Genomic DNA, 14,945 nt, shown 5'->3' with positions numbered 1-14,945 from the left:
AATTGCGATTCAGATTTAATTCTGATGTGGTAAGGTTAAGGTTACTTCGAGAATCATTTCATTCTGAAACTGAGTCGTGTCTTTTTAACATTTTAGCACAAGATGTTGGCTCATCTTGTAATTGTTCTGCTTGTGGGGGTGGTGCTGGGTGCCCCAGCTGGTGAAATTGAAATTCAAGAACCAGGTGAAAATATGTTTTTGAAATACGCGAAAATTTGCAGCTAATGGTTGTTCATTTATAGATAACGGTCTTGCGACCGCTTACGAACAGGCTGGAGATCACTTCCAGGGAGATATCGTGCTGACGGATATCCAAGCAGATGCCGTCGAAAGTGGGCGAACTGCTCTCATAGGGCCGCAGTACATGTGGCCTGATCGAATCGTTTACTACACAATCAGGGCCGGAGATTTTTGTAGGTATTCTTTGATCTTAAAGTGTTAGTTTGTACTAAATCAGTTCATTCGGACAGCTCTTTCGCAAATAACTTCTATTAAACAAGCCGTTGAGCAAATATCTCTGGTAAGCTGCATCAAGTTTGTAGAACGGACCAACCAGAAGGATTACGTCCTCGTTACGGGTGAGAACACCGGATGTTGGTCATACCTGGGTCGTCGTGGCAACAGTCAGGAGCTGAATCTCCAACCAGTTGGATGCATGAGTCGTGGAACGATCATCCACGAGTTTCTGCATGCCCTCGGGTTTGTCCACATGCAAAGTGCCTCCGATCGGGACTTTTACATCAGCGTCGACTGGAACAACATCCAGACCGGAAGATCTACCAACTTTGATCGTTATGCGTCGAGTATTATCAATGATTTTGGGATTCCGTACGACTACGAAAGTGTGATGCACTACGGAAAAACTGCTTTCAGCAAGAACGGACTGCCGACGATCATTCCTTTCGATAAAACTGTGAACATCGGGCAGCGTGTGGGCATGAGCTACAAGGACATCAAACGCTTGAACTCACTTTACACCTGTAACTAAAGTCCTTTTAATAGTTGGTAATCATGGAAAAAATAGAAATTTGAAATAGGTTAAGTGAGCTGTTTCCAAATAAAATCGTCATAATCCAAGAATCTCAACAAATTTTGCACACTAATTTGTAGTACACCTTTTTTCAACATGATCTATTCAATAAATATTTTGGTATCATTTTCGCTAACAGTTATTTTTGTGTTTTAACTTAACTTTTTGGGATGTCACTTTGTCTAGTCCAGTGAAGGGTGGGGAGATCCTCCTTTTTGTATCGCACAAATCTCTCTCAATTTTTCACAAAACTGTGAACATTTTTCCTGTGTTGAAAACTTAAATAGTCAGCTATGTTTGGCAGATAAAGGTATTGGATCAAAAAAGTTCTTTGGTTCATGCCAAGCGTTTTAAAAAATATTTCAAACCGGCCTTTTCTAAATATTATGGGGTAGCTTGCCTTGATTCAACGAATTTCAAAATTCTTTGGTTGCTAAAATATTGGCATTATGATCGTGCTACCTTGTCGCACGTCTCTTTTTGACGCTCCGAGAAAAACAACAACAAACACGGTTTTATTTGCTTGACAATTCTGTGCATTGTCCTGAAGTATGGTTGAATTTGGTTGCCGGAGTCCCGAGATATAATTAAAAATGTTTACTGTAGCTTTTTTCCAGTCGTCGCATTTACAGTAATTTTTGTTGTGAAGATAGCACGAACGAAACTTCTTTCATATGGAGAGTGCCAGCAATGCACGGGGGGTTTCCAGGCTGGGTTGTATATCTCATGATTTATATCGAATTATGGGGATCTGTGAAGGTCAAACAGTGAGGCATTAAAAAGCTTCACAAAGTGGCGTTCTTAATTCAATTTGGTCCAAAATTAACGTGCGACAAGAAAGCACGATCACGATGAATTATGGGTTGTTTGGGTGGGAATTAAAACACTTAAATTTTCATGTTTTTTTCTTTCTTTTAACCGCTGCACAGTGGGCAAAAACGGGTGAAAAAACGGATCTTTTGATGCCGTCAGTTTCTGCCTGTTAAAAGTATCATTTTTAATGTAAAAAATTACGAGGAATCGATTGGTGGTACTCTCATTAGCGGCAAATGACGGGAAGTGGTCCATTTTACCCCATTTTGCCTTTTTAGGGTGTTTTTCTCGAATATCTTCAAATGCCGTAGTTTGCCGCACTTCAAAAGAATCTTATTTTATGTAAAAAATAACGAGAAATCGATTGGTGACACTCTCCATAGCGGCAAATGACGACAAGGGCCCATTTTGTCCTATTTACCCCTTATTTATGTGTTTTCATTAATATCTTGAATTACTGTAGTTTCCTGCAGTTTTAAAGTATGTTATTTTATGTAGAAAATCGTGAGGAATCGATTTGTGACATTTTTATGGCTGCAAATGACAGCATGGGCTGATTTTGCCCCAGTTACCCCATTGTATGTGTTTTTCGCCAATATCTCTAATTGCCGTTGTTTTTACACTTTGAAAGTATACTATTTTATGTAAAAAATCTCGAGCAATCGATTGGTGACACTCTCATTGGTGACAAATGACGGCAAGGGCCCATTTTGCCCCATTTAACCCCTTTTAATATGTTTTTCGTAAATATCTTGAAATTACATTATTTCTTACAGTTTCAACGTATATTATTTTATGTAGAAAATCACGAGGAATCGATTGGTGATGTTCTTGTAAACGGAAAACGAAGTGCAAGCAAACTACGGCAGTTGAAGATATTCGAGAAAAACACCCTAAAAAGGCAAAATGGGGTAAAATGGACCACTTCCAGTCATTTGCCGCTAATGAGAGTACCACCAATTGATTCCTCGTAAATTTTTACATTAAAAATGATACTTTTGACAGGCAGAAACTGACGGCATCAAAAGATCCGTTTTTTCACCCGTTTTGCCCACTGTGCGCTGTAACTCAGCAACCAGAGGTCCAATCTATTGAACATTTTCTGAACTTTTCGATAAAATATATTTTTAGATACGGACAATCACGGGCACTAATTTTTGAAATCGAGAAACAGATTTTTCAGTTAAAAATTATACTTAAAGTATCTTTATCTCCAAACGGCGCACTTTATCAAAAAAAAAAAAAAATGCAGAAGGTTAAAAGTCGATTGCGTATTTGATTTTACAAATAACTTTTTTATAATTTTTTTTTTCAAAACGCAAATTTGACTCGTTTTGAAGCGGAAAAAAGGGTCGTACGGTTTAATAATTACTTATTCTGTACATTATGGGATCCTCCCAAAAACCTCTCGGCTAATAATTCAAAAATCGTTCCCCAAACTATACGGACCTGACTGTACCGAAACATCCTCCACTATCGCCACAATCTGGACATTTCCCCTCCATGATAAGAGAGACCAAGTTAGAGAAGGGGGGGCCTGCAATAATTGGCGTCCACACTTCCTCGGTGTGGTACCTGCACGATCTTATCGCCCGTTCGCGATTCATCGAAACCAATCGGATGTGCATCATTCGGAGAAGATGCGGCTGGTATAAAAACTGCCCTCCCGGTAAGGTTCCTGCTCAGTGGTTCTGGGGGTGTCGCGGGTGGAAAAAAAAACCAAATTGTACCGATATGAAGTTGTTGGTGACGTTGGCGTTGGTGGCGGTGGTCGTTGAGAGTTCTATGGGAGCTCCTGGAACCGTTGGTCGAATTGTTGGTGGAAAGGACACGACCATCGAGAACCATCCGTATCAGGTTTCGCTGAGACGCAGGGGAACTCACACCTGCGGGGGTGCTATTCTGAACGAGAATACCATTCTAACGGCTGCGCACTGTGTTTATTAGTGAGTTTCATAGTTACCTACGTGAAGATGCACATACAAAAATCATGACACTTTCTTCAGTACCGATTCAGAACCATCAGAATTCTCAATTCGTGCTGGATCTACGTTGCGCAACGAAGGAGGACAACTGATCACCGCTTCCGAGATCTTCATTCATCCGTGGTACGATGACTGGACTCTGGACTGGGACATTGCGATTTTGAAACTGGAGCAGAACCTTGAGCTTGGCCCAGCCGTTCAGAAGATCGATCTACCGGAGGCAACGCTGAAAATTCAACATGGAACTCTCGCGTCGATCGCCGGATGGGGAACGCTCTACGTAATGCCAGCCATCAACTAAATCTTATCACTACACCTTCCCTAACTATCCTTCCTTCCACAGTACCAAGGACCCAGCACCAATCACCTGCAGCAGGTTTCGGTGCCGGTCGTGGACAACGTGATCTGCAGCCAGGCGTACCAGAACTTTGGCTCGATCCTGTCGTACCATCTGTGTGCCGGCGATGCCGGAATCGACGCCTGCCAGGGTGATTCCGGTGGTCCGCTGGTGTACGGCGGCCAGGTCGTCGGAATCGTGTCCTGGGGCTACGGATGTGCCTTCAAGGGTTACCCGACGGTGTACACGCGCGTGTCCGACTTTATCGAGTTCATTCATGAGCATATGTGAAAAAAGCGAAAAAATGTTTGGTAATAAATGACTGTCTAACTAGCGATGTTCTACTGTGGTTTTGTGTGTCGTGTCCGGTGGTCGCCAATTTTATGATTTGAAAACAAATTGATAAGTGGGTATTGTTGTATTTGAAAAACTGATAACCATCGGTAGCCTCGGACAACACTAATTGACTAGACAGCCAACATGCGTTGAACACAATTTCGGGCGGAAATGCTGACTTCGGCGGTATATTTGGACAAATTCAATCTAAATTACTATTCATGGAAAATCCAATTTTACAATTCTAAACTACTTTTTTTTTCAAAACATCCAATGTGCCATGGGTTTCCTATGTAAATATGACCTTCTGAAAAAGTAAGCGAGAATAGGACTAGAATATTTTTAAATATTATAAAAAACTAATGTGGTCCAGGTACCCTCCAATGCTATCCATCGAAAGTAGAGCGTCCAATTTCCCATCCCGGGACAAAATTTCCTGGGAATTCCCTTAAAAAAAATATTTCCCGGAAAAAATACTTCTCTACAAAAAATACCAGAAATCATATTTTGATTTATTGTACGATTTGAGCTTATCAAATTAAAAAAATATACATTTTCTTGTAGTTGTATGAATTTTTATATGCAGTAAAGCAATTAGTTGATCTTTACACTCATTTGAAACATTTAAACAAGTCCCTGTCTTATTCAATTTATATGCAAAATATGATTCAGCACCAAAAATTAGAACAAATTTCAATAAATTAAAAATTTCCCGGGTATTCCCAGGAAATTGGTTGAAAATTTCCCGTTTCCCGATCTATTACTAGGTTAAATACTAAATTTAAGTTCAGTTTGCCCACGGAAATCCTTGAAGTTTGTACTTGTATGATCGCTGAAATTTTTATTTTAAAGAATTTTCTCTTTTTTAAGCTTGCTTTAGTGGATTTTCGTGCCCAATTTCGGTATTTAACCTAGTGATGGGTCAATTTTTGATCTCGGGTGGGTCAATTTCAGATTTACATTCAATGAAAAGATCGAATATTAATACTGATGCCGATTGATTTGTGATGTGTTAAATATATCGAAATAGCTTTGCGGCTCACTTACACAATGCAATACAATGTTTCTATTATATTTTGAATAACATAAATAACTTTAGAATTTAACAAAACATAAATCTAAGCAATCCCAAGTAACATTTTTAAACCAACTAGCCACCACCAAGTTTTATTGAGGTTTTATTGTAGCATCTTGATTGCTTAATAGTTTTATTTGGGCATTCACCGCAACCAACACGCAAGAGCTAATTAATAGCGGCCATTTATCGCGGCCAAATAGCAGTGCATAAATATGACGCTAAACGCGTGCTCTGATTGAATATGATTGACCGCCATCTTGATTGAAAAAATATAAAACTGAAATTTTTTATTTAAATTTGATGAAAACACACATTTTTGCTGAATTTCTGGTATGATTATTATAGCGATAGATGTTAAAAAATATGTTTAACATTTTTTCCAAAGAATTGCAATAAAATATTTTTTAACATTTAACACTATGATTACAAAATATTAATTTTTGATGAAGCGAGTTGAATTTTTTTGGCTCTATTTCCCCTACATTTAACAATAAAATTTCAACCGCAGCTGAACTTGAGCCATCAATTGCGTGAAATAAGCTTTCAAATTATTTGGATTACCTCTAATATCTATTATTTATCATCGCCATTTTTGACAATCATCTCCATAATTTCATTTGGCAAGACGAAGACTTATTTTTGCCAAAATAAAACCTATTTGGCATAAGACGTTTGAAGACGTATGAAATGTCATTTTTCCATAACTCCTGACTAGGTTCTAAAAAAGGTTTTATCAAAACTTTGAGGATGTTGTTTTGTTAGGATTCAGTTGTAAAGCCTTGAACTCCTATGTAGGTTTTATAAATAGACCGTAACAACCTTTTGCGGAGGTCCTTTTGGGTTTTAAGTGGGGTTCATGAAGGTTCTGGGGAGTTTGTTACGACTAAGGGGTTTTAATGTTGGTTTTGGCTGATAAGTTTTATAGCGGTTGTGACAGCTTTGATAAAGCCTAAAATGTTACTTGGGAATATGCATATAATTTTCTGCGCAAGCAAGTCTGTGTTTTAAGTGAGTAAGAATTAAGTTAAGAAATTAGACATTTGCTGTAGAAATAATAATGCGCCTTAAAGTAGAGTGTCGACCGTTTACAAACGTAGGAATATGTGCAATAGAATGCATTCAATAATTCTGAGCTTTCGATACCTATCGTTTGGCCTAAGAAAACTTTAAGTTATTTTGAACCTTTGAATATCACTACAGCACATTATTGCATTTTTTTAATTTGTATTTTAAGATTTAGATGAAATTTTTTTCATGCAATCCCTGTGCCAAAAGAAGCAATTTTACATTATTAGTTTTTACATAGTCTCTATAAAAATTTGTTTTGATATTTTTGTTCTATTTTGGGGGACAAAAAATGAATCTTTTGAGTCATAGTGTGAATCATGTTATAGTGACAATAAGTGAAATTAAAAATAACCAAAAATATTTTACCGTGTATATTTTTTTCAGTGTAGTCCTTTGCTCCGTACCTACAACTTTGCCGAAGACACTAAATCGATCAAAAAATTCCTTCAAAAGATACAGATTTTTGAATTTTCATATAACATTTTTGTATGGGCAGCTGCCAAATTTGTATGGCAAATTATATGGACAAACTAATGATGCAAAATGGCTTCTTGCAGCCGGATTAAAAAATACAAAAATTTAAAGTAAAAAAAAAGACCGATTACGTAGAGTATTGCTCATACCCATTTTGTATGACCAGCCCCCACAATTGTCTGGAGACTTGTATGGAAAAACGAATGTTGCAAAATAGCTTCTTTTGACACAATTAATGTATGGACAAAGTTTGATCCAAACATAAAAATGCTAAAGAAAAAACCGGAAAATAATTTTCGAAAATATAGAGATTACTTTTTTTCTATGATGTGTGTGGGAGGTGTAAATTGAAGTTCGAAGGGAATTGAATACTATACGAGAACAGTTTTCCGGGAAACCTTATCTTTATTTATATTCTAAAAATACAATGAAATGAAATACAGAAAATCGTAACCGTTTATGGAACGCTGACTCTATTGTATGAACCACTATTGGCTTGTCACGACAAAGACGGATTGTACAACGGGTGTAAATCTAAATCTTAAATACTGTCTACTGTCTGAAGAAAACTGCCACCAAAGCCACGAACAGCACCACCAACGAGCTGATCACCTTTCCGGCACTGCTGAAACAGCCCAGGTTGTCCGCCATCACCGCAAAGCGGGCCATATCCGGGAAACGGCACTCGTTGTCCGTACATCTGAAACCATTCTGCTGGGAACGCACTGCAAACTCCACCGAGAAGAAGAGTGGCGGGCAGCTGTGGATAACGGTGTGGCCATCGCAAGCATTCGACAGGTCGATGTCTACCGAGTCGGAGTTGACGACCCGGCAGTTGATGACGTCCATGTTCTGAGTGGCGTTGGATCTGTGTAAGGGGTTTAGGTTAGGTCTTGCAATGAAGTGAAAGCTGAGGTTGTTGGAATTACCTTGGCAGTTGAACCCATCGCGATTGGCACACCGTGAGCGGTGCGAAGCCATGTCCCTGGATGCGAATTCTTCGGTTGTCACCCGCTCGGAAGAAGTAGTTTGGATGCAGCCGGTAAAACACAACCCCCTGCGGTTCCACGTACTGGTTGATCGTGTTCGATCCCCAGTCAGCCTGAACCCAGTCACCTCCGCAACGAGGGTTCACAATACGGCGTGGTTCACGCTGGATGCGCTGGATCACCGGTAGGGTCTGCACGTTGACGGCGTCGATAACCGCTCCGGATCCCAGCTCACGCAGCGGGAATACGTCCCGACTCTCTTCGCGAACGAATCGGTTGAATCTCGTATGGCTGCCACCGGCGAAGAACAACATGCGAAGATCCGGTACTTCTTCGCGCAGAATAGCCAACTGTTGGACAGCCCAGTTGCTGTCCCCTTCACTTACGGCTGCCGTATTGGGCATTACAAGACCGATCTTCGAGCGACCACTCATGCTGGCGGTTTGCCGTTCCGTAGTCATCAGCTGGACGCTGTGCTCGCGCAGACTGCGGATCACGTTGGGCAAGTTGAGGCCGGATTGGACTGGAAGTTGATTGAAGGGTCATTACAGATGATCGGGAAATCAACTTTTTAAAAATACTCACGTGTTTGATACAACGCCATCGTGAAGGTCGAGTGGAAGTCGGCCAGGAACAGGGTACTGTTGACAATCACTTCTCCAGTTTGGGCGCTCAGAACCGTGTAGCGGGTACCAAAGCGTCCAACGTCTACGCCATCCAACAAGTTTCTGAAATCATTACCATGTTAGTACCGCAGAGATACTCTGGTCCTCTCTATACTAACCCGACGACGGAGTAGATATCGTTGTATGGCCACGACATGTCGATGTATATGAACAGATCGGCAGCAGTTCGCCAAACAGTATCATCGTTAGGAGTTATGGACGTTGCTTCACAAGACGGATCGTTAAGGTTGGATGCTGAAAATAATCAAGTGTTAGCTAATTCACCCTCCGTAATGATGATCTTAAGAACTTACGAACATAAGATGCCAACGCATCTGCCGCCGATCCGGAGAATTGGATAATTGCGTTCTGGTCGACCGTGAAGGCCATCTGCATCTCCTTGTCTAGAATGTTGCTGAAAGCAGCCGCCTGATCGCGCATGGTTTGGATAGGTGCTACCGTGGAGAATTGATCGCGACGATTGCATGATCGCATCGGCGAGCCAAACACACCCCGCTCGGAGTAGTACATGTCCAGCAGCTGGCTCAGTCTGAGGGTGTTGGCACGATTGCGCCATTCAGCGATGTTGGTCGCCAGCACGAGTCCGTCGATACCTCCGCGAATCTCGGCGTCGGTCATCTCCAGCGCCGTACGTTGGCTCAAGAAGAACCACCGCGGGGAGACAGTATGATTCCAAGCTCCAGCTGCACCGACCTGGATGTTGTTCGGTGATGATGGAACGTGCAGCAGGGTTACTTCAGCCAGGTCACCGGAAATCGTAGCTGCCCAGAGATTGTCAACACGCATCGGTTGTACCTGCTGACGGGAACGAATTTGACTACGCATCTGACCACTTCTCGGCATCAAATCACGCAGCTGCACAGATTGAGGCTCCAAACCAGCTGCAATGCCAGCGAGAACGGTTCCTGCGGACACGGTTCCCCAACGGGTGGACACCACACCATTCTCTACTGGACAAGCGCTGATTGCGTTCGAAGCAATATCCACCAGCGAGGTATCCGCGCTCAATTCATGCTCTGGATCTTGCTCCTGATCTTCCACGGCTTCTGGTTCCTCATCTGCAACTGCAGCCAAATCCGCCTCATCTTCTCCCGCCTGTTCCTCGTCCTCGCCCATCTCAAGTCGAGCAGACTGCTTCAGCTTCTTGATCTGCTTGCGGATCTGATTCATTTCCGGCTGAGCGAGCATCTCGATGTCGCCAAGGTAGTTGGACCGCAGCTTGGACTTGTCTTTCATGTCCAGTTCACGAGGAACACGAGCGGCACGATACTGGGACAGCTGCGAGCATCGTTGACCTTCATCTCCGCGGATCATCGTGTCGATCGAGCTGGACATCATAAAGTGGAGGGCACACCGCTCCTGGGCCGTCAGCGTTGCGTTCGGGAATCCCAGCGCATTTCCGGGCAGCAAACGCGAGAACAGAATACGATGCTTGGTAAAGTGGAACCCACTCGGACTGAACGGAAGCACTCCAGCAATGTTCTGCACCCCGGACGCCCGCACGATACCATCCTGGCGGAACCGATGCAGCAGAGCGATCGTCAGCTGACGGATGTCCACCCGGTACTCCGGGACGTCCTCGACCTTCCGGATCAGCTCGATCAGCATGTTCATCGTCATCGGAAGCCGTTCGTCTCGTTCGAACAGCTCCGGTCGGTTGTAGCATTCGATGAGGGACGGTGCAACGCGGGTTTGGACATTTTCCTGACCGTGGGCGTACTCGACGAGTGCACCCAGCAGGATCGCAAGCAGCGGCAGCAGTGCCGCTTTGGAATTCATCGTTGTGTGTGATTAACCTGGAAATTGTGAAATGCATGTCACATTATTGATATTCCGGAAAAAGGCCATCGATTTCGGGGAACGCATTGCTTATATTATGATTGCACAAGTGGAAGTTTGCTAAAGGTTGTGGTGGCATAAACGATTTTTTTTTCAATACCAAAACGCTGGCTGGAGAGGGGGACACTTGAGCTGATAAGATAAGTCACTTTTTATATGCGGTTTGTGTGATAGTGATTGTACCATTAGGTTTGGCTGGAGTAGCACAGTAGTGTGTTTCAACGTGTATGAGGTCATGACTGTAATTCTAGCTAAAGGCGATCAATTTTGATATCTCAGGACCATTAGTCACTGTTTCTAAAGTTCTGATTTGGTTGACGATTTAATAAATTTGATAATTATGTTTTGAGTTAGTTGTTTTCATTTAGTATTTTATTTGAATTTTCAATCTAACGGTTGTCACAAAATAATACTTTACTGCAAAATGATGCTTTGTAGAAAGCAAATTTCATGTTATTTAAGAAGAAAGCCACTTTGTAATGTCTCTTTTTGACTTAAATAAATTTCTAATGACTCTTTGTTTGTTAAATTTTTGAGTTCTAATGAAGTTTAGGCATATTTTAATAAACAACTGACGGCAAACAAGAAAATCCTAGGATAAGGGTAAACTTTAACCAGGGAAGTTTTTTTTCGGTTTCTGCCAAAATCATTGAATTTACGGACCATATTCTAAAACTAAATTTTTAATAGACAATGTTGCATGTTGAAAATATGTCGACGGTATTCACATTAAAACAGGACTTTAAAAACAAAACACAAACGCAAATTTAACCTAAGATTAGATTTATCAATACAGTATTTCATCAACAACTGAAAATTGTATCGAGACAATTAACAAATATTAAATAATTTCAGTAACTGCTTTCACCTTCCGCGCACACATAGAGGGAATTGCTAAATTTGTTTGCTCCTGTCGTTATCTTATCGGACTGCGCGCGCTCGCAATTCATAGATTTCACTGATACGTTCACTTTTTTTCCTGTGGTTGTGACTAGACTGTGGCATTCCGTGGAAAAAAAAACAGCATTACTCATAACACCATTATCTACCAACTTTGAATCCATGTCGAAATTTGGCTTAGTTAATAGATAACTATCGAGTGTTAGAAAATCTCGAACCTGTCACGTTGCTTTAAGTTTAAACGAAGTCTTTCACCTAAATTTAGAAATTAAATTGTTTCCCACAAATGTTATGAATTACACGTCGAAAAAAAACTCAATGCATAACCGCCATTTTGGATTTTCACTAACCTTGTAATACTTTGTATTCCTTTACTAGAAAATCATAATCCAATCAGCAAACAATTTTGATTTTCACTTATTCTGCAGATTCGACAAACCTTTGGCAAAGTTCTTCCTTTTTTAATCACTGTCACAAAAATCAATCTGTTTTAAATAAAAGTGTCACACCTTAATCCACGTGCGGCGCCGCGGAGTCCAAAAGTTCCGACCGTTTTGCACCTGCTGCTCGAACCGTACTGGGCTACGATCGTGCCCCACCTTGGAGCCTCACTGGGTCGAACAAGTGTTCTTATCAGTTGTAGCCGGTGACGGTGATAAGATAAGGCGATGGATATGGACACCGGTGAGGATGGTCCCACGGTCATCTAAATCTAGGCTCTATGTTTGATTTGTGAACGGGCCCTTGGTGTTGGATTTAGGAGATATACCTAAAATAAAACTCCAAGAAAATGATTTTAGTTAACCCTCTAATGATAGTTTTTTTTCGATTTTTTCCCCTTTCCAGGAGGTCGTTTTGAGAAACTTTTTTTTACCTGTTATTTTTTTACATTATTTGAATAACAATTAGAATTATTCTACCATCTACTATCATAATCTTTTGTCTTTTTAGTTCTTTCATGTTTTGCTTGTTTATCACATTTTTGTAAGAAAATGCGTAGAGGTAGAGTCTGGGACATAGCAAAAATTACTGCATAATTATTTTTACCTAAAATATCGAAAAATGTTAGTTTGAAAGCCAAAGTTAACCCCAGAAAAATAACTTTTTTTAAACGTTGGCAAGGTTACATTAAACAAGTCAAACTTCTAACCCTGAAATTTTCTAAAATTTTAAAAGTTCTTTCCAATTCTAATTCCAATGCTTTTAAATTTTTTTTTTGAAGATTTGGAAATTTGTTAAAAAAATGATTTTCACAATCAGAACGAAACTCACCTTGTTGTACAGGGTTAAATTAATGTGACCATCTGATCATACTACATTGTCGCATGTAAATTAATAGATCACAGATTTTTTTGTTAGTTTAAATTTTCGATGATAAAACTTGTACGATTGAAATGTAAACTTTTTCATTGTACATAGAATATTTCAGTGCGTCTATCTCGGGAATTCCCGGGACAAAATTCCCGGGATTTTTGTTTGGAAATTCAGTTTTTGTTGTGGAAATAGATGAACAATGATAAAAACAAAAAAAAAAGCATTGGGTTTTTTTATGTTCCATAAGCTTTTGTGTTTTCATATGTTATTGTGAAGGCAGACAAAAATCAAAATACGAGTGTAACCTGTCAGAACCTGTAGGGCCACAGGCTGATGTACACACTTACGACAAACACCCAATTTTTGTACGGCGCAGCAGATTTTTTCGCGCAACAGAAGAGATGCGCACTTCGGTTTGATGGTACGCGGATAATAATAGGACCTATTCAAACTATATAGGTATCAGCATTCATTTGACTTACAAAGGAGATCCGCAAATTGCCTAAAATTTTAAACATGTTTTATTAAATTTTATATATTTTGGCAAATCAAGACGATTGTATCGAATTAAGACAGCTGTTTTAGTAATTTTTTTGCATACCGTTTTGTTTTTTTTGGTTGATTTCAGTTCAAACAGGAACAAAACAAAACAATTAGTACATCGATCTCCAAATTAATTGCTCTAAAATCTTCTGTACCTATTAAGTCTGTAGTCCCGAATTTCCCTAGTTGGTGGTTATGACTTTAAGATAATTTGTTAAATATTTTTTATATAAAACATGAATATCTCAACCTATCTAAATTTTAACTAGTATAATTTTATATGTTGTCTTTTTATTTGTTATTTTAGACATTTAAAAAGATTTTTTATGCTTTTCTAGTCATGACATATAAAAAAAATAAAATAAAAAAAAATATATTTATTAATTTGAATCATTAGATATGAAACCAAGGCACTACAAAGAACAAAAACAAAATTTTTCAAGCTATTTAAAAACTACTATCCTTGTTTAGATTGAAGTGTGGTTTAACACCAATGAATATCACAGTAAAAAAACATGGTAAAATAACATCTAAAAAGGGGTACATTTTTATGTCAGAAAAAAAGCTTTAATTTTACCTGTAAAAATGTGTAAATTTAAATCTGGCAGACGCTAGGAAAAAATATCTGTAATCCTAAAAAAATATCAAACCAGCGATAGTTATATCTGGCTTACTAAGTTCGCGCCCCAACCCGCACGGCCAACTCGTCGCTGTGAAAACTAGATGATCAAAGTCAATGAACCTCTATGTGGTCCTTACATTGTATACTGTATTTACTGCATATACGGTACATAGAGCTACATCGGCTTTGATTATAAAGTTTTCACAGCGGCGAGTTGGCTGTGCGGGTTGGGGCGCGGACTTAGTAAGCCAGATATAACTATCGCCGGTTTGATATTTTTTTAGGATTACAGATAGTTTTTCCTAGCGTCTGCCAGATGTAAATTTACACATTATTAGAGGTAAAATTAATGCTTTTTTTCTGACATAAAAGATGTACCCCTTTTTAGATGTAATTTTACCATGTTTTTTTTACTGTGATAGTATTGAGCTAATTCTTTGATTTTAAGCTTGAAAATCATGCAAATATAATGAAAACATAAATTTTATTACTGTTTTAAAAAATTTCCGGGATCCCGGGATTTCAAAAATATTTTTCCCGTTTCCCGGGAAATTCAAACCCCGGGGAAAATGAACGCCCTAGTTTATATTTGCATTTATTTTCAAATAAACTATTTTTAATTACTTAAACAAACATTAAATGTTTGGACCACAGACCGGAACAAAAATTTCCCGCATGTTTAATTATTAAAAATAATTTGACAGTAACATAACTTTATTTATGTTTAAAGTATTTTGTAGAGCGTCTGCCTGTGTGGATCAATCGGACCGCGCACTGGACTCACAATCCAGAGGTCGCCGGTTCGAATCCCAAGGCAGACGCAAAAATTCTAAGTGTTAATATAGGTATTCGTTGCCCTCTCCCCTTGCCATACCTTCACACTTAGGAGACCCGGGAGGCGGAGTCTTGTCGCAAAAAGAACGATACACGC

The 14,945-nt window shown here is 39.7% G+C and overlaps 4 protein-coding genes across 5 annotated transcripts in view; 3 read left to right on the top strand and 1 right to left on the bottom strand.

The window, feature by feature from the left end:
* Window positions 1–14,945, top strand: part of LOC6034196 (protein charlatan) — a 110,863-nt gene that overhangs the window by 30,670 nt on the left and 65,248 nt on the right. The window lies entirely within an intron of this gene.
* LOC6034202 (zinc metalloproteinase nas-14) lies at window positions 14–1,158 on the top strand. Its single transcript, XM_038252875.1, has 3 exons — window positions 14–184; window positions 243–413; window positions 471–1,158. The coding sequence occupies exons 1-3, from the start codon at window positions 103–105 to the stop codon at window positions 986–988; spliced, it is 771 nt and encodes a 256-aa protein (XP_038108803.1). The 5' UTR covers window positions 14–102; the 3' UTR covers window positions 989–1,158.
* On the top strand, window positions 3,493–4,502 carry LOC6034201 (trypsin-2). Its single transcript, XM_001844503.2, has 3 exons — window positions 3,493–3,789; window positions 3,850–4,108; window positions 4,172–4,502. Exons 1-3 carry the CDS (start codon window positions 3,578–3,580, stop codon window positions 4,454–4,456), a joined length of 756 nt encoding a protein of 251 aa, XP_001844555.2. The 5' UTR covers window positions 3,493–3,577; the 3' UTR covers window positions 4,457–4,502.
* LOC6034200 lies at window positions 7,502–12,132 on the bottom strand. 2 transcript variants are annotated; one of them, XM_001844502.2, is made up of 6 exons: window positions 11,886–12,132; window positions 9,090–10,592; window positions 8,895–9,030; window positions 8,696–8,838; window positions 8,051–8,633; window positions 7,502–7,989 (listed from the first exon to the last, which is right to left on the bottom strand). In XM_001844502.2, the coding sequence occupies exons 2-6, from the start codon at window positions 10,573–10,575 to the stop codon at window positions 7,674–7,676; spliced, it is 2,664 nt and encodes an 887-aa protein (XP_001844554.2). In that variant the 5' UTR covers window positions 10,576–10,592; window positions 11,886–12,132; the 3' UTR covers window positions 7,502–7,673. The 2 variants fall into 2 exon arrangements, with proteins under 2 accessions (XP_001844554.2, XP_038108801.1); XM_038252873.1 differs by having other exon boundaries at window positions 12,045–12,132.

Source organism: Culex quinquefasciatus, chromosome 2, assembly GCF_015732765.1.
Source record: "Culex quinquefasciatus strain JHB chromosome 2, VPISU_Cqui_1.0_pri_paternal, whole genome shotgun sequence".
Lineage (NCBI taxonomy): Eukaryota > Metazoa > Arthropoda > Insecta > Diptera > Culicidae > Culex > Culex quinquefasciatus.
This window is presented reverse-complemented; position numbering and strand designations above follow the sequence as displayed.

Bases quoted from the DNA above. Each gene is read 5' to 3' on its own strand.
- LOC6034202 (XM_038252875.1), top strand. From the start codon at position 103: ATGTTGGCTCATCTTGTAATTGTTCTGCTTGTGGGGGTGGTGCTGGGT. The intron at 185-242 runs GTGAAAATATGT...GTTCATTTATAG, and splicing joins AATTGAAATTCAAGAACCAG to ATAACGGTCTTGCGACCGCT. The intron at 414-470 runs GTAGGTATTCTT...TCATTCGGACAG, and splicing joins AATCAGGGCCGGAGATTTTT to CTCTTTCGCAAATAACTTCT.
- LOC6034201 (XM_001844503.2), top strand. From the start codon at position 3,578: ATGAAGTTGTTGGTGACGTTGGCGTTGGTGGCGGTGGTCGTTGAGAGT. The intron at 3,790-3,849 runs GTGAGTTTCATA...CACTTTCTTCAG, and splicing joins GCTGCGCACTGTGTTTATTA to TACCGATTCAGAACCATCAG. The intron at 4,109-4,171 runs GTAATGCCAGCC...TTCCTTCCACAG, and splicing joins CCGGATGGGGAACGCTCTAC to TACCAAGGACCCAGCACCAA.
- LOC6034200 (XM_001844502.2), bottom strand. From the start codon at position 10,575: ATGAATTCCAAAGCGGCACTGCTGCCGCTGCTTGCGATCCTGCTGGGT. The intron at 8,839-8,894 runs GTTAGTATAGAG...TAATGATTTCAG, and splicing joins GATATCTACTCCGTCGTCGG to AAACTTGTTGGATGGCGTAG. The intron at 7,990-8,050 runs GTAATTCCAACA...CCCCTTACACAG, and splicing joins CGATGGGTTCAACTGCCAAG to ATCCAACGCCACTCAGAACA.